The sequence below is a fragment of the Mastigoproctus giganteus genome, chromosome 2 (genome assembly GCF_048544385.1).
Source record: "Mastigoproctus giganteus isolate SK-2022 chromosome 2, ASM4854438v1, whole genome shotgun sequence".
Taxonomy (NCBI): Eukaryota; Metazoa; Arthropoda; class Arachnida; order Uropygi; family Thelyphonidae; genus Mastigoproctus; species Mastigoproctus giganteus.
In genome coordinates, this window is record NC_143576.1 from 200,432,729 (window position 1) to 200,459,049 (window position 26,321).

General features: G+C 35.9%; 1 protein-coding gene across 1 annotated transcript in view; it reads left to right on the top strand.

The window, feature by feature from the left end:
* Positions 1-26,321, top strand: part of LOC150089907 (uncharacterized) — a 166,013-nt gene that overhangs the window by 9,155 nt on the left and 130,537 nt on the right. Inside the window, exon 2 of the mRNA XM_090390126.1 lies at positions 22,762-26,157. Coding sequence (XP_090246252.1) covers positions 22,762-26,157 — 3,396 coding nt within the window. The remainder of the gene's footprint in view (positions 1-22,761; positions 26,158-26,321) is intronic.

Genomic DNA, 26,321 nt, shown 5'->3' on the forward strand with positions numbered 1-26,321 from the left:
TTTGGTTTTCTTCTGTTCTAGGTCTATCCAGGGGGGGGGGGGTATAGCTATTATGATCAAATTTGTTGCTTCACAGGTTGCTCAAGATCTCAAGTTGGTTTTAGCATTAGCATTAGTAGTGATGAATGATGCAAGAAAGCAAGCTTATACGCATCAGCCAAAAAAAAAAAAAAAAAAATCTTCCCATCTCATCCATCCATTCCCTCCAAAAGTTTGTCCATTCTTCCTTGAATTTATTTCAACTATCAACTTCTACAACAACAGATGGAAGTTTGTTCCAGCAATCAACCACCCACTGACAAAATGCAAATTTCCACACATCTCTTTTGCAGCCATCCTTCCACAATTTGTATATGTGCCCCTCATGTGCATGGTCTGAACAAGAGGAAGAATCCCATCAGCATTGAGCTTGCTCAATCCATTTCTTGCATCATATGCCACTACTACTCTTCCAATGGGATCAGTCTGGTATGATGTTCTTGACCTTGCTGGTGGTCCTCTGGACCACAAGCAAGGCCTTAAACATCCCAATCAGATCATCTCACTGGTGCCTAGTCTTTAGATGCTGCAATTTGCAGAAGTGATGCCTTTCTTGGTAAAGAGCTCAGATGGATGGTTTTTTGGATTTTTCAGTTTTCCAGATAATTAGAGCAGGATTATTGAATTTTTGCTGTGCCCTTCTCTGTATCCATTCCAAAAGCCTTACATCCTTCCAAAAATATTCATAGAATAAATCCTAATAAAATATTAATAGAATTAATAGAAAATATCCATGGGCACACTGTTCATTCTGCAAGCAATCCAAGCATGCTTTTTCAGTTTATTTTTCTCTTAATTTTCACTATTTGTATTTATTCAAGACATAAAATAGGACGTTGTCTTTAAATTGAACTCTGCTCTCAGTTTTGTGTTTTCAACAATATTTTTTAGGTTTTATGATTTTTTCAAGATGGAACTAAGAAAATTAGAAACTATTTTGAGTTCCCCATTGCTGATTATCACTGCAGCAATAATTTTGTTCAACAAATAGTAACAGACAAGTCCTGTGACTTTCTCACAAACTTCAAGCATATCATAAATTCATTACAGAATGCAAACAGATGCTTTTTTATTATTGTGTTGTGAAAGCCCTTCATTCTGCATGTCACCTATGCCAAGTGTTGGTTGCCTGCTGAGATGGATGGTTATTTGGATTTTTCAGTTTTCCAGATAATTAGAGCAGGATTATTGAATTTTTGCTGTATTTTTAGAAATTAGAAGGAAACTATAATTATATTAAGAACTGTAGAACCAACAATTGAAAATCATGCCATTATCACCAAATTTTTTCTATGCATAAAGCAATGGTTAAGCTGTGTTGTGAGTACTGCATCAGATCTGTTTAGCCTAATTTTCTCATCCAGTTGAGAACCACTGGCATTGTAAGATTTTGTTGACCAAGATCTACTTAAGAGCTCTCTATCTTAGGTCCACTTATATTCCTTCATGCTGATTGCAAATATTGGCAAATGATGCAAGGAAGCAAGGTTGTACAGCATCAGTCAAAAAAAAAAAAAACTCATTAGCATTAGCATTAGTAGAGGCATTTGATGCAAGAAAGCAAGCTTATGCAGCATCAGCCAAAAAATAAAATAAAATAAAATAAAAAATTAAATTAAATAAAATAAAAATAAATAAATAAATAAAAAATAACCACTTCCACTTCACCCCTCTGTTCATTCGAAATACCTGTCCAGCTGAGCCTTAAACTTATTTAGGCTATCAACTTCCACGACAAGGGATGGAAGTCTGTTGCACCAACCAACCACCCGCTGGCTAAAGGCAAATTTCCTCATGTCTATCCTACATCTGTCTTTCCTCATCTGTACATTGCCTCTAATAGTTTGTGATTTTTCTTTAAATTTATTCAGACTATCTGCTTCAACAACACCAGATGGAAGTTTGTTGCATCTATCAGTTACTCCGGCTGAAAGAAAATTTTTGTACATGTATTCTTCAGTCATCTTTCTTTAATTTAAATTTATGAAAATGAGAAAGAGTAGGGATGCCATCAGCATTTAGTTTACTCAATTCATATATAGTAGCAGTTCCCAACATTTTTTGACTCGCAAACCCCTTTCACCCTAAGATTTTTATCACAAACCACTAAGCCTATATTCTTTGAAATCATATAATAGTTTTGAATTTTTATTATAAAATATTTTCAGTACTATGTTTTAATAAGTGATATTGCACAAAATATAAATTATTATTAAGTACCTATATATAACAATGGTCTTTGAGACTTTCTTCATTGGTAATTCTTTGTTACCTTTAATTTTATTTTACTTTATTCTATCTTTGTTTATTATTAGTTATAATGCTCATTATGTAAGGGCAAGTGATCCCAGTACTCTTTTGTGTCTCTGAGTAATCTTGTTCTTCTCTGCATTCATTCAGACAGATCCACAGCCTCCTAAAATGAGGCTTACAGACTTTTTTTTTTTTTTTTTTTTTTTTATGAAACCCCCAAACACAAGAGGTATTAGAACTTATAATACTTAGTACCGTGCTTGGGTTGAGAAGACAAAAGAAGATATTTGTTGACATTAGACTTGAACTTCTGTAGACTGTAATTTTCAGGAAATACGTATGAAGGAAGGTTGTTCCAGAAAACGGCAGTTGAATGAATAAATGAGGAAGATGAAAAGTTGGTTCTGTGAGTTTGAAGTTGGACAGTGAATGGATGTTGGCTGGTGGTGGCATGTGTTCGGACTGTTTTGAAAGAGAGAGCGGGAATTATAGAAGTCAATTCAGAAGAATAGTGCCCATGGAAGTATCTGTAGAAAAGGCATGCAGCAGAAACAGTATGTCTATGAGACAGGGAGTGAAAAGACTCTGTTAGAGATGAGTCACTAATTAATCTAACTGCCCTCTTCTGAATGGAATCTAGAAGCCTGGTAGAAGTTTTGGGTGCACTGCCCCAGATGTGGGAATAATATTCCATGGTGGGGCGGATTTGCATTTTGTACAGAGTGAACAGCTGTTTGGAAGAAAAGTAATGCCAAGAGCGAAAGAGAAAACCAAGTTATTTAGATGCAGAGGAAGCAATATTTGTAATGTGCTTGTGCCAAGAGAGATTAGAAGTCAGGGTTATCCCCAAAAGAGATATATCATCTTGACTAGAAATCGGAGTGTCACCAAAGATAAGCATAGAAGCAGAAGAATCCTTTTTGTGAGATATAAGACAAGACTGAGTTTTAGAAGGATTGGAATCAACTAAGTTGTCTTTGCCCCCACTGGAGAATTACCTGGAGATTAGCATTTAAGGAATTGGTAGCGGATATTCAAGAAGTTGAAGCTGATTGAGCAGGGCAAGGTTTCTCAAAATGGAAAGTGGAGTGTAATGTGCTATCAACTGCAAAACTATGGATAGAATTTCCAGGCAATGGAAGAAGGTCATTAATATACAAGAGGAAAAAGAGTGGTGGAAAGAACTGAACCTTGGGGGACACGAGCATTAATGGAGAAATTAGAAGACAGACAGCCAGCTACCATCACCCTCAGTGAGCGATCAGAGAGAAAACTGGATAACCAATTACAAAAAACAGTTGGCAAACCATAAGATGGAAGCTTGTTTAGAAGATTATGCCAAACATGATCAAAAGCCTTTGAGATGTCAAGAGCAACTGCTTGTGTTTCACTGAACATTTCCATTGAATTTGTCCATAAATGGGCAACATAAGCCAGAATATCACCAGTGGATCAACACTGATGGAATCTATTCTTGTGACCATTGATCAGACAGAAAGTTTCAAGGTAGTTTTAGAGTTGGTAGGTAATTGATTTCTCCATTACTTTAGAAAGAATAGAAGTAATTGCAATGGGATGATAATTGGATGGGAGGGATTTGTCACCCATTTTAGGAACTGGCTGGATATGAGCAAATTTTGAAGCAGAAGGAAAAACACCTTTGGAATAAGAAAGTGAAAAAAGGCAGTAAAGAACAGGATTAAGTTCAGGAGCACAGGTTTTGAGAACAAGTGGAGAAATACCATCAGGACCTGGAACTTTCTTAGCATCAAGATTTATCAAAATCCTTCTGACATCCTTTTGACAAAAGACCACAGGTGGAATTGAATGGAGAGTGTTGGGAATGGTGGGAAGGGTTTTACCAAGATCATTAATACATGACATGGAAGAAAAATGGGATGCTAGCAGGTCAACTTTATCCTTGGCTGAAATGACAACAGAACCATCTGGTTTTGACAGAGGTGGGCAAAAGTTGCTGCCAATAGCTTTGGCAAGAGACCTGAATGCTTGGCTACCATTAGGGCAAGAAGCAAGTTTTCTACTCTTAGCCTGTTCAAAATCAAGTTTGGACTGATTAATAACTGCTTTACAATTGATGCAATCTTTGATGTAGGCAGAAAATGAAACTGAAGAATTTGAAACAAGCTAATTACAGTATGCAACATTCTTCTCTTGAACAGCTTTAGCACATTTATTTGAAAACCAAAGTTTATATAAAGGGCAAAATTTTTAAGTGGAGTGTGGAATAAAGGATTATTTCACTGACACGATCTGAGCAAATGTTGACATAAGAAGTTTTGAAACAGTAATCCGACCAAGGAAAAGAAGAAAAGAATTCTCGTAGGTCATCCCATTTTGCATTCTTGTAATGCCAAACAATACGAGGTTGGGAATAGCCATGAGATAAAGGCTCCATTGGAGAATAGACAATCACCAATTTGTGATCTGTGGTGCCTAAAGGACCACTCACTTCGACCGTATACTTAGAAGGGTTGTTTGTGAGAAAAAGGTCAAGCATATTAAATGTATGGTTAGGATTATCCAGTATTCTTGTAGGTAAATGAACAGTATGTGCAAGGTCATTAGTAATTGCAAAAGCCTCAGCATCTCAATCAGCTGGGTCAGTGTGACTAGAAAATGGAAGCCAGCTGGAGTTGTGAACATTAAAATCACCAAGGAAAATTACTTCACTGTTAGGAAAGTTGGACTGGAGAAAGTCAAAGAACTCCAAGTGATTAGTGGAGTTGGAATAATGGTAGAGAAAACAGATGAATTTGACACAATGAGGTAGAGTGATTTTAAGACAGAGAAGATTCCAAATTACCAAGTCTCTGATAGGGAATATCTGAACAAACATATGCACAAGTACCATCTTTGAGGCAAAAGGAATCATACAGTGAATAATTTGGGCAACTGAGATGAGCAGTAGTTGAATCAACCAATAACTGAGATTCTGTACGAAAAAGTATATGGGGTTTGGCAGACTGGAAGTGGAAATGGACATCATTGAGATTAGAATTGAGACCCCGTATATTTGTGAAATGAACTAGGAAGTGTTTGGGAGGTTTAGATCTTTTTGCGGATAAGCTTACTCTATTTGACAATTCGTGGTGTATTCAATAGTATCCAATCACTGTTGTTGTTGTTTTGGTTTTTAGGAGCATTAGTAACTAAGGCCATATTGCTCCGGGATATGCGGTGGTCATTCCCCGACCTTTCTGCATCTTCCATATTTGGTGGTGACGGGCTCGAACCCCGGTCTAATCAAGAAGCATGTGATGCGCACTACTGCTCCTTCCCACCTGGCTACGGAGGCACCCTCCAATCACTGTCTGGCAGAGTAGAGGTAGCAAGGTTATATACTAGCTTATCCGGAAGCCTCCTAAAGAGTTACCAATAGGTTCGGTCTGGTGTACTAACCAATTAGTGACCGGCCTGCGAACACCGTTTTAGAGCTGTATCCTCGAAGTATATGGAAAATTCGATCTCGCCTTGATGTTCGTCTTAACCTCAAAAGTTATGTCACGCTGCATGATGGAAGAGGTGGGGAAGAGTTGACCGGAACTTAGCTCTGGAGACTAAACATGGATTCCACCACTTCAAGCCTCCAATATGCAGTATTCAAGATGAATCTTAACCAGAGGTGATTATTGGTAAAAAAAAAAATAGTACCGGAATGCTTGTCGATTAACTACAAATAGTTACCTACACTTTTTTTCATTTGCAAAAATAAATAAGTCAAAGATTAGAATATTTTTTCAGTATTTATTTATAAATAATAAATAAAAATTTCAAAAGTAAAAAACAAGGACAAAAAATTAAAACAATCAGAAAATAAAAAAAACAAAAAAAACCCTCCAAAATAATATAAAAAATACTGTTCAGAAGAATCATAGAAATTCCCATACAGGATCAATTACGTATTCTTGTGTGACTGCCCTTTTTGTTTGTTGGTCAACAGCAGAACGATGAGACTGCAACCAAGTTCGTACATAAAAATTTGGATTCCATAGTTCTAAAGGTGAACCGTGTAGTTTAATAAACAACAAACTTGCCACATGTTCGACAAGAATACGTGATCTTTTCTCAGTTAATATTAAATTCATACTTGTGAAACCACGCTCCCATTCAGAAGAACTGCAAGCTATATTTTAAATGTTACAAATCTGTGGGCACGCTACGACCACCATTAGCTAAATAAATGCTGTAGGCATTCAAACATTTTGTGAAAGATAAATTAAAATGTTTATAGAGAGATTCTATTTCATTTTCTCCAAATCCAAGATCAATTTTAGATCACCATTTGCTTGGTTCAAGAATTTGCAACTCTTTTATAATGATGAAGTTGAAATTCCTTTAGTAAATTCAGTATAATCTGTACTAACGCTCAGCCTATTCTTCATATTATTAATAATACTGTTTAGAAATTGATTTCTATAAATTAATGTTACTTTGTTATTGTCCATTAATGTTACTGAAAATAATTGCCTTTTTTCAATAGCATCTGAGAGTTCTAACAACTTTTTTCCTTTTTGAAGATCTTTTAAAAATTTCAAGTATCGAATTGTGCGACGAATCAATTTGTCTTCATATGCTATTGTCGTATCTCTTTTTTGCAATGACTCTGAAAGAATCGATAACTCAAACAATACATCATACATTGGATAAATTTAGAACAAACTGTTTGGATGAAATTTGTTTATATAATCCATTGAACATGGATTGTTCAGTTTTGTTTCGGTTATCTTTACTGGCATTTTCAAAATGATGGCATAAAGATGCAAAATTTTGCCAAATTGCTGATACAGTCCTAAAGGAGCTGGCCACCCACCTTACATTAAATACCCATCCAATCCTTTTAATTTCTTTGTCAATGCTGGTAGCGCATGCTTCTGTTTCTCTCTGTTTTTTTGGAGATCGACTGTATAAAGTGTACAGCTTGTCCATAAATATTTGAAAATGGTTAATTCCATGAACTTCTGATATTGCATCTCCAACTGATAACTCAAGCGGGTGGTTTAAACAATGCCATTTGATCAAATTTGGATATTTTTATAATAATTTATTTCCAACTCCAGATTTTCTGCCTAACATAACACTTGCCCCATTGCTCTTAAAAGAAATTTTAAATAATTGTCGTCAAATCCGTATTTTTCAAGACATTTTAAGAGACACTCTGTTATTGTGAAAGCTGTTTGATCTGACAATTCAATTAAATCAAGAAACAAGGGCTAAGGTAAAGAAAGCCTGTACGAGAAGCATGCAAAAGTTCGATGAAATTTACTGGTAAAAGTACTTTGCTGTAACAGCATTTGTATTGTTGCTCGCTCGGTAGTTATCATCTAGAGTAGAAGTTGAATCCCATGGGTGATTGAAACCCTCCTGAAGTGGAGGGGGGGTAACCTGACCTTTTGTTTTTTTTAGAATCACTAATTGAATCACGAACAGAGTCATATTGGAAGTTCTGTCGTCGCAAAAAATGTTCGTAACGTAGTTTCACTGGTAAACTTTTTCGAAAATTGCCGTAATTCTCGTGTGGGCTTCCTTTGCCTTTTTTTTTTTTTCTTAATAAACAATTTATCCATTAGTCCACCAGCGATTCTAAAGAAAAAAAGGTCAGGTTACCCCCTCCACTTTGGGAGGGTTTCAATCTCCCATGGGATTCAATTTCTACTCTTGACCGAAAACACCCACCGTCTGTTTACCGAGCGAGCAACAATACAAATGCCGTTATGGCAAAGTACTTTTACCGGTAAATTTCATCAAACTTTTGCATGCTTCTCATGCAGGCTTTCTTTACCTTCGCCGAAACAAGTAATGTGGATCCTTCATTTTATTGGTTTCACATTTTAAAGAAATAATCAGAGTAGATTTCTTGCTTAAAGTGGTAGACTCATCAATAAGAATTGATAAGTTTCCATGTATGTCCACAATTTGTTGGCACAATTTTAATTTCATTTGCCTTGCAACATGCTCTATTATTCACTGGTGTGCAAAATTTAAGGACCAGTCAGGTTTTCACCTGTAGCTTCTCATAGGAGTGGCCTGGATATGGAAAAACTATACCAAAGGAACCTTGTGAGGTACAGAAAAGATGAAGGAAACAACACTGATACGACAATGGAAACAAAACGATACAGAGGGACTTTATTCAAATATGACAACATAGCACTGGCTGCTATGATACAGATGCATCACTGCCAAAGATTGAACAAAAGGGAGGAGGTGGTCCTCGGTAGGAGATATGGCCACCCCTAATGTCGATGCAGACTTTGCACTGCCAGTCCATACTTAGAACAATGTTGTTGATAAGTTCTAGTAGTAACATCATCCATTGCTCTGTCAGCACCATCTTCAGCTGGTGAACATTTTCTTGTGGGTGTGGACATGCCACTAGGCGTCTCCCGAGAGTGTCCCATATGTGTTCGATGGGATTTAGATTGGCGGAACGAGCAGGCCAATCCATACGAACAATGTCCTCACTTTCCAAAAGCATATCAACAGCTGCAGTGCGATGGGGTGGGGTGTTATCATCTATAATATAACTACATTGCCAAAAAGAATGCCTTTAGTAAAGCAATTGCAACAAAAAAAAGAAACCTGGACTGTCTTAGTAAAAGAATCCAACAGCAAAAACCCATGGGCCTCTTGTACAAGATAGCTTGGTAGAGAACATTTTCCTCTGATGTTCTCGGCACTGTTACCACTGAGACTCATGAAACCTCTGGCTTGACAGACTCTATCAACCAAATTTTTGACAACTTATTTCCTATGGATAACCCTTCTGAAGATTCTCCAGAGCATATGGCAATTCGGGAGGCAAATATCAAGTACGCCACTGAAGAACATACTGAGCCATTTACTTTGAGGAACTTACTTCTGTGGTCAAGAAGATCAATGTGAAGAAGTGTCCAGCAATGGATATGATTGAATGTGTGTTCATTCTCCGGCTGTTAAAATTAAGACCTCTCTACTTGGTCTTGCTCTTCAATAAATGCCTCATGGAAGGCATCTTTCCCTCTGTTTGGAAGGTTTCTTTGCTCCATCGTATCAAAAAAGCCAGATAAGCTTGCCTCAAATCCATGTGCCTACAGACCAATTGCACTGCATGCTAATCTTGGGAAGATCTTGGAGTGGCTTATGGCTCTTCAACTAACAGCTCTGTTTCAACAACAAAATCTCTTTTCTGCCTGTCAATATGGCTTCACCCCAGGTCATTCTTGTGAGGAGGCCTTGTCTGACTTTGTCTGGTACATTGTAAATTCTAAATCCAAATTTGAACTAGCTGTTATGGTCGACTTTGAGGGTGCCTTCGACACTGTCTGGTGAGGCAGCACCCTTGAACGTCTCCTGTCTGCCAGATGCTCCTTTCATATGTACAAATTATTTCAAAGCTATTTCTCTGACCGCTCAATAATTGTCAAGTAAAAATTTCTCCAAGTCTCTAGAAAGGTCTTCCGAGGGTGCCCCAAAGGTTCAGTCCTGGGGCCCCTTATCTGGAACATTGTGCTTCAAGACTGGCTGGGCTGCTCTCTCCAGAATTGTAAAATTTTTGCTTTCACTGATGACCTGACATTTGGGGTCTCAGACAGTTCTCTTGCGGTGTTGGAGGTGAATGCAAACCGGATTTTAACTGACCTTTCCACCTGGTCATTGGCTAACAAACTTAAAATTAACCCAGTGAAAACAAAAATTATGCTTTTTAAATCCAAGTTGGATCTGAGGCGGCCTCCCCAAGTCAAAATTTTTGGAAAGTGGCTCCCTATAGTCACTGGCAAAACTCCTTGGGGGTCATTATTGACCATAAGCTTTCCTTCTAACCTCATCTGATTCACATAGTACTAAAATCAAAAAAAAAAAATTCACAGGGTCGATTATTAGAATTTCCAGAGGGGAGTGGAGTCTCTCCAGGAAGTCACTCTTTCTCTACTATAATGCTATTTTCCTGCCCATAGTCACCTATACGGCAGGAGCTTGGTTTCATACGGCCACCAATTGCAGAATGAGGTTAAAACTGAATTCCATCCACCGGAGCATACTCCTCTCTGTTCTCAGGGTCTGTAGAACAGTTTCCACCGCTGCAGTGCAAGTTCTTTTGGGAGCCCCTTCTGTTGGTTCTATTTGTCATCTATCGTGGCCTCTACTTTTGACACAAAAAACAAATACCTTCAGAATTACTTTATATCCAGCTAAATTTAAATGAAGATCCTAAAAATTAGAAATCCAGATGCTTTAACGAGCTAATAAGCATCTGGCAGATCAGTAGTGTTCCATCAACGGGATGGAACACTACCCTGCTTGGAGCGGCCACAAGAAGGTCACACCTGCCTGATGTGACCTTCTTACTCTCTAAATTGGTTAAAATCTGTTGCTCCTTAACTACGGAAACTTCCTTTCTGGTAACTGGACATGGCTCTATCAATCAAAAACTCTTTCTGTTTCACTTGCATCACACCGATCTCTGCAGCTGCGGGAATACAGAAGATTGGAGTCACTTGCTCTTTAACTGTGCAATCTACGACGATCTTAGGGTGAAGCTCTGAACTGACGTTCCAGATCTGTATCCAGGACGGGAGAAGTTGCTTCTGCAGAATAAGAACCATCTCTCAGCTCTTCAGAACTTTTTCTCCGAGGTGTTTGCTTGCAGGAAGACAATCAATGCTGGAGTAGCACACCAAAACAATCCACCAAATACACCTGTGTAAGCGGGACAATAGTTTGCTTCTCTGCTATCTTGGATGACAAAACATGTACTTTCAGGGAACACTCAGAAATTCCTATGCAGTGCTGGGCTATTCATGAATTAAGCACAATTGCATCACAATTCGATATATTTTCTTCTGTAGCTCATGTACACAAGAATTGTCATTGCACCAATCTTAAAGGTCACCAGTTTCATATATGAATTATCCTGGATACAAGAGTACTTATGAAGACTACTTTTCTCTTCTTTTTTATTTATTATCTATTTATTTTTTCATTTTTGTCAACCAGCACCGTTTTTTTTTTTTTTTTTTTACCAGCACCAGTCCCTTTTATTATTATTTTTTTATCACCACCAGCTTTTTTTATTATTTGTTTATTATTATTATTTTTTTTTAATTTTATTATTTACTGTTTTTTTATTATTATTATTATTATTATTTATTTATTTTTTAATCCCAACTATCACCAGTGTGTCTTTTTTTTTTTTCCTTTTTTTGTTTCACCAATTTTTTTTTATTATTTTTTTATTTATTTATTTTTTTTTTTTCAACCAGCACAACGGGTTGGGTTTTTTTTTTTTTTTTTCTTCCCTCTCTTGCTCCTTTCTTTTCCTCTGGAATGGACCCCAAAGGATCCTGGTCCACCTTTTGGCATCACTAGGTGGGTCAGAGTCTCTTTTGAGACATTACATGTTCTACTGGAACTGGGCCACCTTCCTGTGGTGTGGACGGGTACTCAGAATCATCTGTCCAGGTGACTGATACTTGTGGGTATCCAAGTGGCCAGACACAACAACAGAACACACACATAATACACACAAACCTACGTCACACACATATCTGGCCCATTTGTAGTGATACTGTTCTTCACAGAGACACGAGGCAGAGTTGAACAGACGTTCTAGGTGCCGCCCTATACATATACACGTCATCCATAAACACAAATTCGAGGCCAATGGCACTTCAGAAAAAAAGCCGCACATGGGGAATGATTACCTGAGTACAGTAGCGTGCACCGGTTACAATACCGCCTTCCAGTATCTGGAGTTGTGTACGTCCATCCAAGATAATGCCTCCCCAGATGAGGACACCTCGACAGCCATATCGATCTTTTTCAGTGATGTTTGCGTGGTGATACTGTGTGCCAACCTCTCGCCAGATTAGCTGACATCCAGAATCGCTGCTGAGACTGAATCTACTCTCATCAGTAAAGAGTATCTTAAGTAAAGATTTTGTGGTTGTAACCTTTAGAAATAGGTGTTAGTCCTTAAGTTTTGCACACCAGTGTATTAGTAGCACTTAATCATGAATGCAAACAATGCCATTCAATTCTTGAAGTTGTAACAACTCAAAATGGTCAGAATATGGTCAATTATGTTTCGCAGTATAATATGCAGTTCTTAAAACCTTACAGGTTCTAGAAATTTCGGAGTCATTCATTTGATCAATTACCGCTTCTAAATGTTGTTCATTTGCAGCTTGCAAGATTTTTTCAGCCTGTATATGTGTGAAGTATTTTTTGAATGTTCATAAATTTTCTTACACAAAGATGTCAGTTGTGCACTTCTGTCTTTGCCATAAGATGATACCACTGCCAAACTCCATTCCTTTGAAATGCTAACTCCCTGCATTTTAGACAGCCCCAATTTTTTTACAGCAGCACAAGTCAAACATCCTAATTTTCCGGCGTCGCGTGTAAGCCAAGGATATGCTTTTTTCTTCTCAGTCCTCATGTCAGCATTCAAAATGTGGGGCCAATTAAATTTTAATTCTGTGTCACTGTTTTTCTCATCTTTAGATGTTGATGGGAAAGAAGAGGTCATGTCGTTATCATTTCCACGTTTGTACATTTTCTTGCACAGTTTTCCGTTTTTTATCAAGAAATCTATTTAATGTTGTTTACTTGTGGTTTTTTGCTCATTTCGTTTTTAATGAAAATTTCTTCTTTTAATTTTTAAATACTGAAATTACGTAAATTTAAATTTATATGTTTAATCCCATAAAAATTAATTTTTACCTTCGAAGAAACTGTAATAAATAAATTAATTAATTTAAATAGTAGAGATCAGCCATAAACTCACATATACATATTATATATATAATACATACAATTGTGCCCCCGTATCTGCTGATTCTGTATCCGCTGATTAAGTTACCGGAGGTTAACCACAGAAAAAAAAAATCGAAAAAACTTAACACGTGCTACTCGCATGTCCAAATACAATGCTTCCCTTTATTTTTTACAATGTCGATTTTAAATCGAATAGCTTCCCTTTATTTTTTACAATGTCAATTTTAAATTGAATAGCTTCCCTTTATTTTTCATACTGTCGCGTATGGTTTGGTCACCAACATTATAATGGTTCATTAGAGATTTAATGGATGTGCTGTTTTCAAACTTTTGAATAATTTCAAGTTTTCGTTTAATTCGAAAGCACAATTCCTGCATTTGCCCATAATTTTTGCGATTTCTAAGCAAAAAAAAAATAAATGAATAATAGTTACTGTAAAAAAAAAAAAAAAATCCAACATTCCTGACATAAATAACAAGAGAAAATTTGTCCTTTTGCAGTGCAACAGAACACAACAATCGATGTGATGCACTAAATAAAACAACATTTCGTCTCTCTTTTTTTGTTGTTTTGAGCAGTAGGTGTGCAGCCAGCGGGGGTTGCGAGATAATAGGTAGACTGATCTCACAATGGCAACCTATAATGCCGGTTCTTGTCACGTATTTATGACTTGCAAAATATCTGTTTATATCTATTCTAGTTATTACTTGAATTTTATGATTTCTGTTTGATTTTTTTTTTTTTTTTTTTAATTTGGAGTCTTGAAGTGTCCCGGTAAATCGAGAGTCTGCTGTACTTTATTATTACTGTATTTAATGTTGGTAATGTCTTAACATGTGTTTAATTTATCAATTTAACTTTATTATATGTATGAGTTATTGAACCACCCTCGTATGTACAAGAAAATCACGTTATATATGGGGTTAGCAGGTGTTCACTTATATCTATGGTTTCAGTCATCCACGGTAGGTCATGGAACGTATCCCCCGTGGATACGGGGGGTCATACTGTATATGAATGACATAAAAAAAAAAAAAAAAAAAATCCTGTATATCATTCTCCAGAAGACTAGGCCTGACGTAGCCCAGTGGTCAGGAGTGAGCGTGGATAGCACGCGTTCCTTGAGTGGACCGGGGTTCAAGCCCGTGACTACTAAATACGATAAATATTTGTATTGACGATTTATTGTAAACTCTACTGACTTGGTTGTCGTGCCGGAGTATAAACAGAAAATTTATTTATTTATTTATATGATCATGCCACATCAACTGTACAGTAATTGAATCTGACTTCAGACTCACGGTTCATAGAACCACCATTCTAGCGTTCGCATGCATCACAGTATATCTCATCCATTGGATATCTTTATCTAACACATTGTACTTTAGTAAGAAACGTTCAAATTTCATTGCGAAATTTATATTTTTGTTTTTAAATAAATTTTTAAAGAAATCTGTTAATTTTAAAGATTACTATTAATATATATTTTTAGTATAAGTGGGTAAAATAGATATTATTTCTCCTTCCCCTTTGATTATGCCATTGTTTCACAATATTAGGTGTAAAAAATTTAATGATTTTCTATTATGAAATTTAGAAAAAAGTACCGGAACGTTGTTCCGGCCCGAATACACCACTGAACTTAACCATTCCTTTATCCCAGTGTTTCCCAAACCTTTTTAGTTATGGAACAGTTATATATTTATGGAACGCTTATGAAACACAAGTTAGCGGGAGCCAAAGAACTGTTTACTATTTTTATTACATACGACACACTGTGCATCAGGAGCACCTTAAATTCCAACACATGTAAAGCTGAAATTCAAATAACTGCCAACGTACTTTCATTTTAGTCTTTTATTAGTTGGTTCCTATTTTTTCACTTCGAATTTTTGGGGAACAAAAGGCTGCAATTGTTCAGCCTCACTTTGAAGTGTGACCATATTGTGTTCGTTTTCATCGACCACAGTTGCAATACTAGAAGTACTTGCTTCTTGTTTTAAAGTTCATTTTTTCAACCACAAATTCATGGTCATTTATTTTAATAATAATATTTTGAAATACTGATAATTATCAAAAAAATTTATACAAGGAAGTGAGTTTAGTTATGATATCGGTTCGCTTCCCCCTTTCCTTCAACCCATGTATGCCAGGCTAAATCACATACGGATGACATATTAGATCATTACATTGTTACTTTTTCATGGATGTCATTATCTCTATGCATACTTTTCTATGCAAAGCCCACCAAAATAAAGTGCTCTGCATTCTATTTTATTATTGAGAGGTGATCTAATTGAGGTGTATAAAGCCTTGAATGGTTTGAGCATGCTCAATGCTGATGGGATTCTTTCTTTTGCTCAGAATAATCACCTGAGAGGGCATAAATTCAAATTGAGGAAAGACAGTTGTAGGATAGATGTGCGGAAGTTTGCCTTTAGCCAGCGGGTAGTTGATTGCTGGAACAAACTTCTGTCTTTCGTTGTGGAAGTTGATAACTTAAATAAATCCAAGGAAGAACTAGACAAAGGTTTGGAATGAATGGATCTGTAAAATGGGAAGTTATTTTAATAATTAGTTTTTATTTATTTATTTTTTTTTTTTTTGGCTGATGCTGTATAAGCTTGATTGCATCATATGCTAATGCTAATTCAATGAGCTGTCCTAGCAGCCTGTCTGCAGTGCTTAGAGAACCTTCATGTCAGGCTGTATAATTACTGATGGGTTTTTTTTTTTTTTTTTCTTTTTGTTCTCCACCAGCTTGAGTGTGATACCACCTAATTGGGTTATTTTGAGATTACTGCTGCCTATATGCAGTACCTTGCATTTATCAGTGTTAAATTCCACTTTCCAGCCAGTTTGCCTAATTTTTCTAGATCTTGTTGTACTATACCTTGATTTTTATTACTAACTACTCTGCCAACTGTTGTCTAAAAACTTAGAAAATGATCTTGATATGCTTTCATTTCATTAACATTTTAGTTGTGGCATCAGTTTGTAACACTGTCAGTGGTGTGTATGAATATTGCTATCCAATTTAAAATTCATTCTTATGCTTGAAATTTCTTTTTAATATCATAATTTGCATTCTTAGTGATCTATTTGGTGACACTATAAACTAGTGATGGGCATAATGGAGAGTCATGGTCAAATTAATCAATTATGACCAATACTTGAAATAATCAATTATGGCATTTTCATAATTAATTATATGTAAATTAGGTGGTTATGAAATTCAGAAGAAGGGGGGAAAGGCAGCGGAGTGATTTAATTCGTTGTTTTCAATGCTAATGATAAAATGTGTTTCCACTTGGCAAATAGTTCAGTTTGTCCATCATATATATTTCATTTAGTCATCGTTGTTGTTAATTTTGTAATCAACTAATTTGCATATAATCGATTATGAAAATTCCATGATCATTATTGTAGATGTTTTTTAGCATTTTAGCATTGGCCTTAGTAGAGGCATTTGATGCAAGAAAGCAAGCTTATGCAGCATCAGCCAAAAAAAAAAAAAAATAAAATAAAATAATAAATAAATAAATAAATAAATAAAAACAACCACTTCCACTTCACCCCTCTGTTCGTTCAAAATACCTGTCCAGCTGCGCCTTAAACTTATTTAGGCTATCAACTTCCACGACAAGGGCTGGAAGTCTGTTCCACCAACCAACCACCCGCTGGCTAAAGGCAAATTTCCTCACGTCTATCCTACATATGTCTTTCCTCAATTTGAATTTATGCCCTCTCAGGTGATTATTCTGAGCAAGAGGAAGAATCCCATCAGCATTCAGCATGCTCAAACCATTCAAGGCTTTATACACTTCTATCATATCACCTCGCTGGTGCCTAGTCTCCAGACACTGTAATTTGCAAAACTTAAGCCTTTGTTCGTAAGAGCACCTCTCTTTGTTCCATTCACTAATCTTGATGCCCTTCTCTGTACTCGTTCCAGCATCTCTACATCCTTCTTGAAATGAGGCCTCCAGACCTGTATACAGTACTCTAGGTGTGGCCTGACCATTGCCTTATACAAGGCAATAATGACCTCCTTATCCCTGATAGAAAAATTCCTATATATCATCGACAATACACCATGAGCTACTCTTGCAGCCCGTCTGCACTGCTCAGAGAACTTCATATCTGCCTTCACAACCACCCCCAGGTCTCTCTCATTCTCTACCACTGTCAGTGTAGTACCACAGAGTTGATACGTTGCTCTGGGGTTGCTGTTTCCCATATGTAGTACTTTACATTTGTCAATGTTAAACTTCATTTGCCACCTCTCAGCCCATCTGCTCAACCTTTCCAGATCCTGTTGCAGTAGCATAGTGTCAGTAGTGTCCTTGACAACCCTGCCAACCTTCGTATCGTCTGCAAACTTGGACATTAAGCTTGATATACCATCATCAATATCATTTATAAATACAGAAAACAATAATGGACCCAATACTGAACCCTGAGGGACTCCACTAATAACACTAGTCCACGATGAGCAGTGTCCATTGATTACCACGCTCTGTCTTCTCCCCCTCAACCACCCCTTTATCCATAGCAGCAACTTGCCTCCAATGCCACTGCTCCAATTTGTACAGCAGTCTTCCATGTGCAACAGTATCAAAAGCCTTTCTAAAATCCAAGTATATAATATCAAAGTTATTCCCTGCATCCAGTTCTTTTGTGACTGCATCATAGTATCCAATCAAATTGGTCAGGCAAGACTTCCCCTTAACAAAACCATGCTGTGTCTGAGCTATAACTGAAGTCTTGTCTAGATGATCCTGCAGTGCTTCTTTAACCAGTGCCTCCATTAATTTTCCTAACCTCCTTTGTAACTTGCTTACAGATCAACTTGTATCTATCATAGGCTTCTGTGTCACGTGTTAATTTGTATGTATCCCATGCATTTTTCTTCTCTGCCATATGTCTCATTAGTTCATCTGACATCTACTTAGGCCTAAACCTTGAACAATATTTCTTAGTTGGTATGTAAAGCCTAGTAGCTTCCAAGATAAGTTCTTTGAATGCTTCCCATTTTGAATTTGCTGTTGGTAACATCATCAGTTGGTCCCACTGTATAGAATTTAAATACTGTCTCAGTCCATCGTAGTCGCCTTTACGAAAGCAATAACCGTTCCCTTTACCCCTAATGGTAGTTACCTCTTTGAGTAAATCCCACTTTAGCACACTGTGATCACTACCACCTAGTGGTTCATTTACCTGCAGATTCTTAATGCATGAAGAATCACTACTGATAATCAAATCAAGAGGATTACTCCCTCTAGTTGCCTCCCGAACATGCTGATGTAGAAAACAATCATCCAATAAATCCAAAAAAGCCTTGCTAGTGTGTGAGTGACCAGCCCCCAAATTCCAGTCAATATCTGGGAAATTAAAATTATAAGACTCTCTGATTTACTGGCCCAATCTATTTCCCCGTACAGTTTCTTATTATACTCATCAGAGTCATTAGGCCTATAGCACACTCCTACTCTCAATTTTGATCTCCCAATGCTTATGTCACACCAAACTGACTCGACACTGCACTGTCCAGCAATGTCGACTGGCTTCACGTCCTTGGATTTTATGTATTTCTTAACTAATAGCATAACCCCTCCTCCCTTCCTATCCTGTCTATCCTTTCTGTAGACATTGTACAAATTCCAGTTCTGCATTCCTTATATCTGTGTGATACTACGTCTCTGAAATCCCCACAATATCTGCCTTTGATGTTTTGAGCAATACCTCAAATTCATCAAATTTATTTACTAAACTCCTAGCATTGGTGTACACGCAAGTATACATGCACCTGTTCTTTTTCTTAGCTACCCTAACACAACCTATGTGTTTATTTGTACCTCAATGATTCCCAGCAGTGAAATATCCTGCATCTTATTTTCCAGGCTGCGGCTCATTCCAATAGAAGCAGTGCAAGGATCACTTTCACCTCTGCCAGTGTCTACTGTTAATCTATTAGTCCTCGTACAATCTAGCAGTTTTCCGACCCACCTAACACTGCCTCGATAGCATCAGCAAACATTCTTACACCCTTTCTATTTAAGTGTATCCCATCCCTGTAGAAACAGTCTCTCCTGTTAACAAGTACAGACCAGGCTGAAAAAAATTCTACCCCTTGAGCCTTGCACAATCTTTCCAGGGCCGAATTGATCGATAGGGCTCTCATCATATACTTCCTCCTATCGTGTCTGGGCAGAATTGCAGACACTTTCAAATTCAACCCTAATTCACGGCTTTTTTTCAACAGTGACCTGTACTTGTTAAGTAATTCCGCCGGTTTAATGATTTAATGATTGACTAATTTGCATATAATTTATTATATGCAATTATGGTTACAATTATTGTAGATGTTGTTGTAGATTTCATAATTAATTATTAATCATTCAGTTATGAAAATTATTCAATTCTGCCTATCACTGCTATAAACAGGTTTTAAGTTCCTGAAAGGAAAAAAAAAGTGCTCCTATAAATAATCATCTGATGTTTATCATCATTAGAATATTTGTATCAAGCATCAATGGTGAATACTCTATAATAAATAGAATATTATTGATGGAATGTTCATCATGAATCTTATTTCAAAGATAAACTTTTCTTGTGTTGCATAGCTTAAACCAAATCATAGTATCTCCAGTTTAGAATCTTTAAATTGTTTTGAAGACAAGTTTATAATACAGTAGACTCCCTGTTATCTGGTCTCACTTTAACTGGCCATATTTTTATCAAGATTTTTCTGCGAATCAGATTTCCGATGTCATGAGCCCAGCAGGGAAACAAAATTAAAAGATTCTGGGAATGATTACAGTGCACTGTAGCGATCCTATAATTTTTTCACTTCAGTTAGGCATTGCTATCTGTGCCGTTTGGATCGCAGTCACTCCATGTGTACATATTTTCGTCGTTAATTTTTGTTTTTTAAATTATGTTAACTTGAAATGATAGGCTCGAACAAGCGTAAATGGAATATGTTAACCATTGAAACAAAACTAAAGGTGTTGGAATGTATTGATAATGGAGAACCTGTAAAATGGATAAGTGACGAACTGGGTGTCAGAAAAAGTACGGTGAATGATTGGCATAGAAACTGGAAATCCCTTCAAGACTTCAGTACGTAAATAGAATCAAAAAAGTGCTCTCAGGCAGGTACACTATTAAGAAGCCAAAAAATGAAGTCGTTGAAGATGCATTATGGATATGGTTCGTGTAAGAACGACACAGAGGAACAACTCTTAGTGAACCGGTTTTGAAGGAAAAGGCAGTACACTTGCACAAGAAAGTCAACAGCGGAGAAGAATTCTTAGCCAGTGAGGGATGGCTTTCATGATGGAAAAAGCACCATGGAATTCATTATCTAGGTGTTTGCAGTGAGAAACTGTCAGCAGACCAAAATGCTGCAAGTGAATTTTCAAGACGTTATACAGAAGGAAAATCTTACTCTTGAACAAGTCTACAATTTGGATGAAACAGGCATAAATTTTAAGCTTCTTCCAACGAAAATGCTAGCAGCAGCAGCACCACAAGAAACATTCGCTGCTGGTTGCAAAATAAATAAACAGAGAATCACTGTGGCCCTTTGTACAAATGCTGCTAGTAGTCACAAACTGCCCCTTTTTGCTGTAGGGAAGTCAGCCAAACCAAAGCATTTAAAAATGTAAATTTCAATGCTCTACCAGTTTACTACAAAGCCCAGAGGTCAGCTTGGATGGATTCTTTTCTATTTGAAGAATGGTTTTCAACTGAATTCATTCTAAAAGTTAAGGCACATTTGACGTGTTTGAAATTACTGCTCAAGGCTGTACTTATCCTTGACAATGCTCCAACGCATATCCCATCGAACTATCTTCCGATGACATCAAGGTGGTGTTTTTACCACCTGGTGTTACATATTTGGTGCAACCTATGGATCAAGGTGTAATAGTTAGTCTGAAAAGGCATCACAGAAGAAAACTTTTCAGAAATTCTTGAGAAGACCGCTAATGAAGAAACGGAACTTACTAAGGCCCTTAAGAAAATTAACATTGAGGATGCAATTTACATGTTGGCATCTGCTTTTGAAAAAATGCCATCATCAACGTTTGTGAGGTCATAGAGAAAATTATGGCCTGATGTCGAAAAATTAACTGCAAACTGCGATCTGGACAAAGCCGTGCACTGAGGATCTGACAGACCACGACAACATTGCTCTGCTTAATGATTTGAAACAATTATCAGAGTTTAAAGACCTGGAAGAAAGAGTCATCAATAAATGGCTTGTAGGCGATGACATTCTAGAGAATGAAATGTTAACAGATGATGAAATTATCGAAGCAGTTAGTGAAGGAGAAGTGGTGGAAGATGAAGAACCAGAGAACCCAGAAGCTATGAGCAGAGTTAAAAACAACAAAAGAATAAGTCATTTGGAAGGAAAGAAAGTGCTTGAAACTGCGATAAGATATATTGAACAGCAAGATAATTCATCTGCCATTGATATAATTCTTATGAAAAAGTAACGTGATTTTGCTTAAAAAAAACGAATTTAAATCAAAAAGACAAATGAATATTACCGATTTTTTATCTAAGTAAATATTTAATAAACATTTATATAGAACATACTGTATACAGTGTACATTTTTTTTTATTTAATTTATTTACAACCTATAAATGGTATTTTGCATGTGTTTTCAGATTAACCGATTCATATTATTGTTATTATGTTTATTGATCTGATCTCAGATACACTGTTAATGGTTACCTGTTGTGTATCTTGCTATTAATAAAATAAAAAAAAATAATAAAATAAATTCGTTTAACTGGCCTGAGGTCCGGTCCCATAGGTACCGGTTAATCGAGAGTCTACTGTATTTGTTAGGAGGTGGTGCTCGCTTACTAGAGTTCCTTATTAGGCTTCTTTAACATTCTGTTTAAAAAAGATAAAAAAGAAACTCTTGCTATTTTTAATATTAGTAATTAGTAAAAGTAGGAATATCAGTTATATTAAAGCCTGATGGCTGCCGGGTTAATTTCAGTATTTATGCTATTAACTAACAAATTAGAATAAGTTTAAAATATGGTATATAAGTTTTATGCAAATTATACAGTTATGCATTGAAACAAGTTAGTAAATTAGCTCATTATTTAGAAAAGGGTTGTGGCTTTTTAATCATCTCTATAAATGTTGAATGTGCTTGCATTTTAACATTATCCTTAATGACACCACAGGTTGATTACATTTAATCATTCCAATAAGGCATAGCACAAAAGTTTCCACAGAGACAGACAAGTATATCAGTATTCCAATTTAATTTCAAAGTGAAGCCCCCTAAATGAATTTTAAAAATTGCTACTCACCCTGTATGCACCAAGTTTTTAAAACTAACAGAAGATAGTTTCTGTATATAGGGTCCCTTATTTCAAAAATTCACCGCATATTCCAGAGAGAATATTATGCCAGCACCAATGTCCCTCATACTAGAATGAATTCAGCACATTGCTTGTAAGGTTGCTAAGTTCCTCATAGATTATCTTGATGGGAGTGTTTCTATTTTTAAATATGACAAATGGATTTCTTTGCATTATTTATGACATTAATTTTTTGTTTATATATTTTAGCTTTGTGTAAACTACTGAAATTTCATGTTTTATTGGAGTTTTTAAAGCTTTCTTATATTTATTTGTAATTTGTTTTCCCTATTTAGGAATATATATGGACAGTGTAAATAGAATGGAGTCAAGGCACACTGGTGCTCGACGCAAGCATGCACCCAGCTGGAATTCAAGACCTGCAAAAAGTGAAGATTGTTTTCATAAGAATGGTGTTCCAAATACTGCATATAATGGAGTACAGTCAACGGTTTCTCATACTTCACTTCCACATAATACATTAAAAGGAAGCTCTATCTCTGGCCATTCTCTCAGAAGTAATTTCCTTCCTCTAATGACTAATAGTGAAAATTCAGCATGCAAAATTAAAAAAAATAGAGCAAAAGGAGATGCAGAATTATCTGTTTTTGATTTAGGAGCAAGAAGAGAAATATGTCAAAATAAGAAACCAGTTAATGATAAGGAGATACAAAGTGTATTTCAAGAGAAATGCGAAAATGTGGTTAAGTATAAAATGCTTAGCATGAAAAGACATATAAAAGTGTACAATGAAAAAAGAAAACTTCTAGTTGAACAAATAAAAGAAGCTGATAGTCGGAAACATGAAGAAATATTGGAGGTGCATAATGAACTACTCAAAAAACAAATGGAAGTTTTTCAAAGTTCTTCTGTTTTTTCAATACAAGGTCATTTGCATAAAAAAGATGATATTTTAAAGCAAGTTGATAATGAATGCAAGATGTGCAATGAGAATTTTCCAATTTATGCTTATAAAGCTGAAATATTGGAAGCTGTGGCTAATAATCATGTTACAGTTATCTTGTCAGGTCCATCATATAACAAAAGTACTCAAATTCCATTATATCTCTGGCAAAAGTATGGTGACCAGGGAATGATTGTTAGCTGTCAAAATTCAAAAATTTCTGTGACATGTCTTGCTGCTCAGTTAAGTAGTCAATTGGAACAAAAAGTAGGCAGGATTGTTGGTACATGTATCGGAAAAGATTATAAAGAAAGTAAGGAAACAAAGATTCTTTTTACTACAGCACATAGTGTTGTTCTGGCAAGTTTAAAGGATCCATGTTTGAAGAAATATTCATGTATTGTTGTTGATGAAGTTCATGACCGAACTGTAGACACAGATATTTTGCTTTCAGTTGTAAAAGAGATTTTTCAACAAAGGAAAGACCTAAAAATAATTATCATGGCTGACATGCTTGATTCCTCCCTTTTTAAGGAATATTTTTCCTCAGTAGCAAATATTTTTGTTATCTCACTTCCAGATATATCATATCCAGTTGATATTACGTGGAAACCAGTAGATACCAGAGCTGAGGCTTATTATTTGGAGGACGTCGCACAGTCATTATTCCATATTTGCATGAACAATACTCCAGGAGATATTATTGTATTTTTGCCATCTCCAAAGATTATTGACAGAGTTTGCAGTGATTTCAACATCAAACTTAAAAAGAACAACCAAAATAATAAAGTAATATGCTTCAAGCTTGATGCCAAAGCTGTAGAGAATGTCACAGAGTTACTTGTAGAAAAGGATTCTGAAAGGTTTAGGGTCATTTTTGCAACTAACTATGCTGAGTATTCATTATGTTTTCCTTTTGTTAAATATGTCATAGATTCAGGAAGAACAATAGAAAATTTATATTCATCATTAACAAAAAGATCTGTTTTATCTGTGTGTTTTATAAGTAAAGACCGTGCTGACAGACGAAAGGCATGTGCTGGATGTATTTCACCTGGAAAATGTTTTCGCTTGTACAGTAAAAAGAATTTTGATGAGTTTCAAGACATAAAAGTACCAGAATCTCTTTGTATAGATCCTAAAAGAGTTGTGCTTAATGTCATAGCAGTACAGTGTAACAATCACATCACTAAATTAATTGAATTCAGTTATAAACACAGTTTAAATGTTGCCTTATGTGAACTAACTATGCTTGGTATTTTAAATCAGTATTCCTTAACTGATTTAGGAGAAAAAGTTGTCCGACTTTCCTTTTTGCCACCTTTGTATGCAAAATTCCTTGTATTAGGAATTGAGCATGGTATGCCTGTTGAAGTAATCACTTTGATTTCCCTTTCTGTGGTAGATGGATCTGTATTTTTGTATGATAAAAATGAAGGAATGCAGTTGGGTGAAAAAGCCAAATTGTATCTTTCTAATTTGAAAGGAGATACATTTACAGTTTTAGATGTGTATAGGTACTTCCTTAAAGAAAGTTGTAAAGAGAAATGGTGTGTTGAAAATGGTGTTAATTTTCAATTTATGAAGCTCTTACATGATAAAGTAAAGGAACTGCAGTCACATACAGAAACTGCATTACAGCAAAAAATTTTCCACCATCCCACATTAAAAGAAAACTATCTGAAAAAAGTAGACCATGATGTTCTTCACACATTACTGTTTGAATGTTTCAAGAGTAATTTATGTGTTTACAGTGGGCATTTTCGAGGTGGTTATAAACCTGTATTTACTGAAGGTAATTATTTGCTGCATCCATCTTCTGTGTTTCACACTGAAGAAGAACCTCCACAATATGTAATTTTTGATCATTTGGAAAGTACATCACATACATTCATGATTTATGTTACAGCTGTTACAGAAGCAGTGATACATGCTGCCCATAAATCTGGAGCTTTATCTGTTGGTATTCACGAATTGAGGAACATGAAACTTAGTTGTAAAGTAGTAGATTCTGTTGGTCCATTAATGATAAAGAAAAATTTGTTGGGCAAGCGAGGGATGAAACTACACCAGATTGAGCAGTCTATTAAAACTGTTACAGAAAGTGAATGTATTATTTTAGATCCCATAATTGAAAAAGGTATTGTGAATATATTTGCTCCATTACATTGTTTAAAAACAGCTGAAGCTATCTTGCTTGAAAAGCTTCAGAAGCCATTGAGAGAACTTGAAGCTGAAGAAGAAGACTTAACTTTAATACTGAACAAGGATGGTATAACTGCCCCAGTGCAAGTAAAGTGGGTGAAAGGAGGAAAACTAAAAGATTTCAATATGCTTGCCAACAAAAATGTTCCCACAACCCAAGAAACAAAGAACGTGAGAAAAGCCTTAGATATGTATAGTATTAATCTTATATGGTGCCGTCGAAAGTGTAAAGGTTCTGGTTATGTAGACTTTTCTCCACAGGATTTTCTTACACTAACTTTGAAACTTGTCATGAGTTCAATTAATGTGAATGGTACAAAGGCTTTAGTTCAGATCAGTAAAAAGAAAGCTAATCAACTTTTTATTTCACAGTTAAGTCCAGAAACAAGAAATGAAGATCTGTTGACTGCAGTTAAAAAGTATATTCCACATAATGTGAAAATTGAAAAAAGTGTAGTAAATTTTGAACCACCATTTGAAACAAATGAACAAAATATAAAAGAGATAAAGCTGTGCTTGGAAAGGATCTGTTCTCATTTTGTGGATTTAAGTCAAGTAGATATTATTGTTCCTCAACCTAAAAGTACTGCTACCATTATGAAGGCTTATCTCAACTTTAAACATTTTGATGCTTTTCAGATAATTAGTGAAAATATAAATAAAAAAATTAAGAGAAAAAGAAATTCCAAAATTTCTTCATTTCCTGTATGCCGTTCAACATTATACTGTCCTGTTGGTGCATTTGAA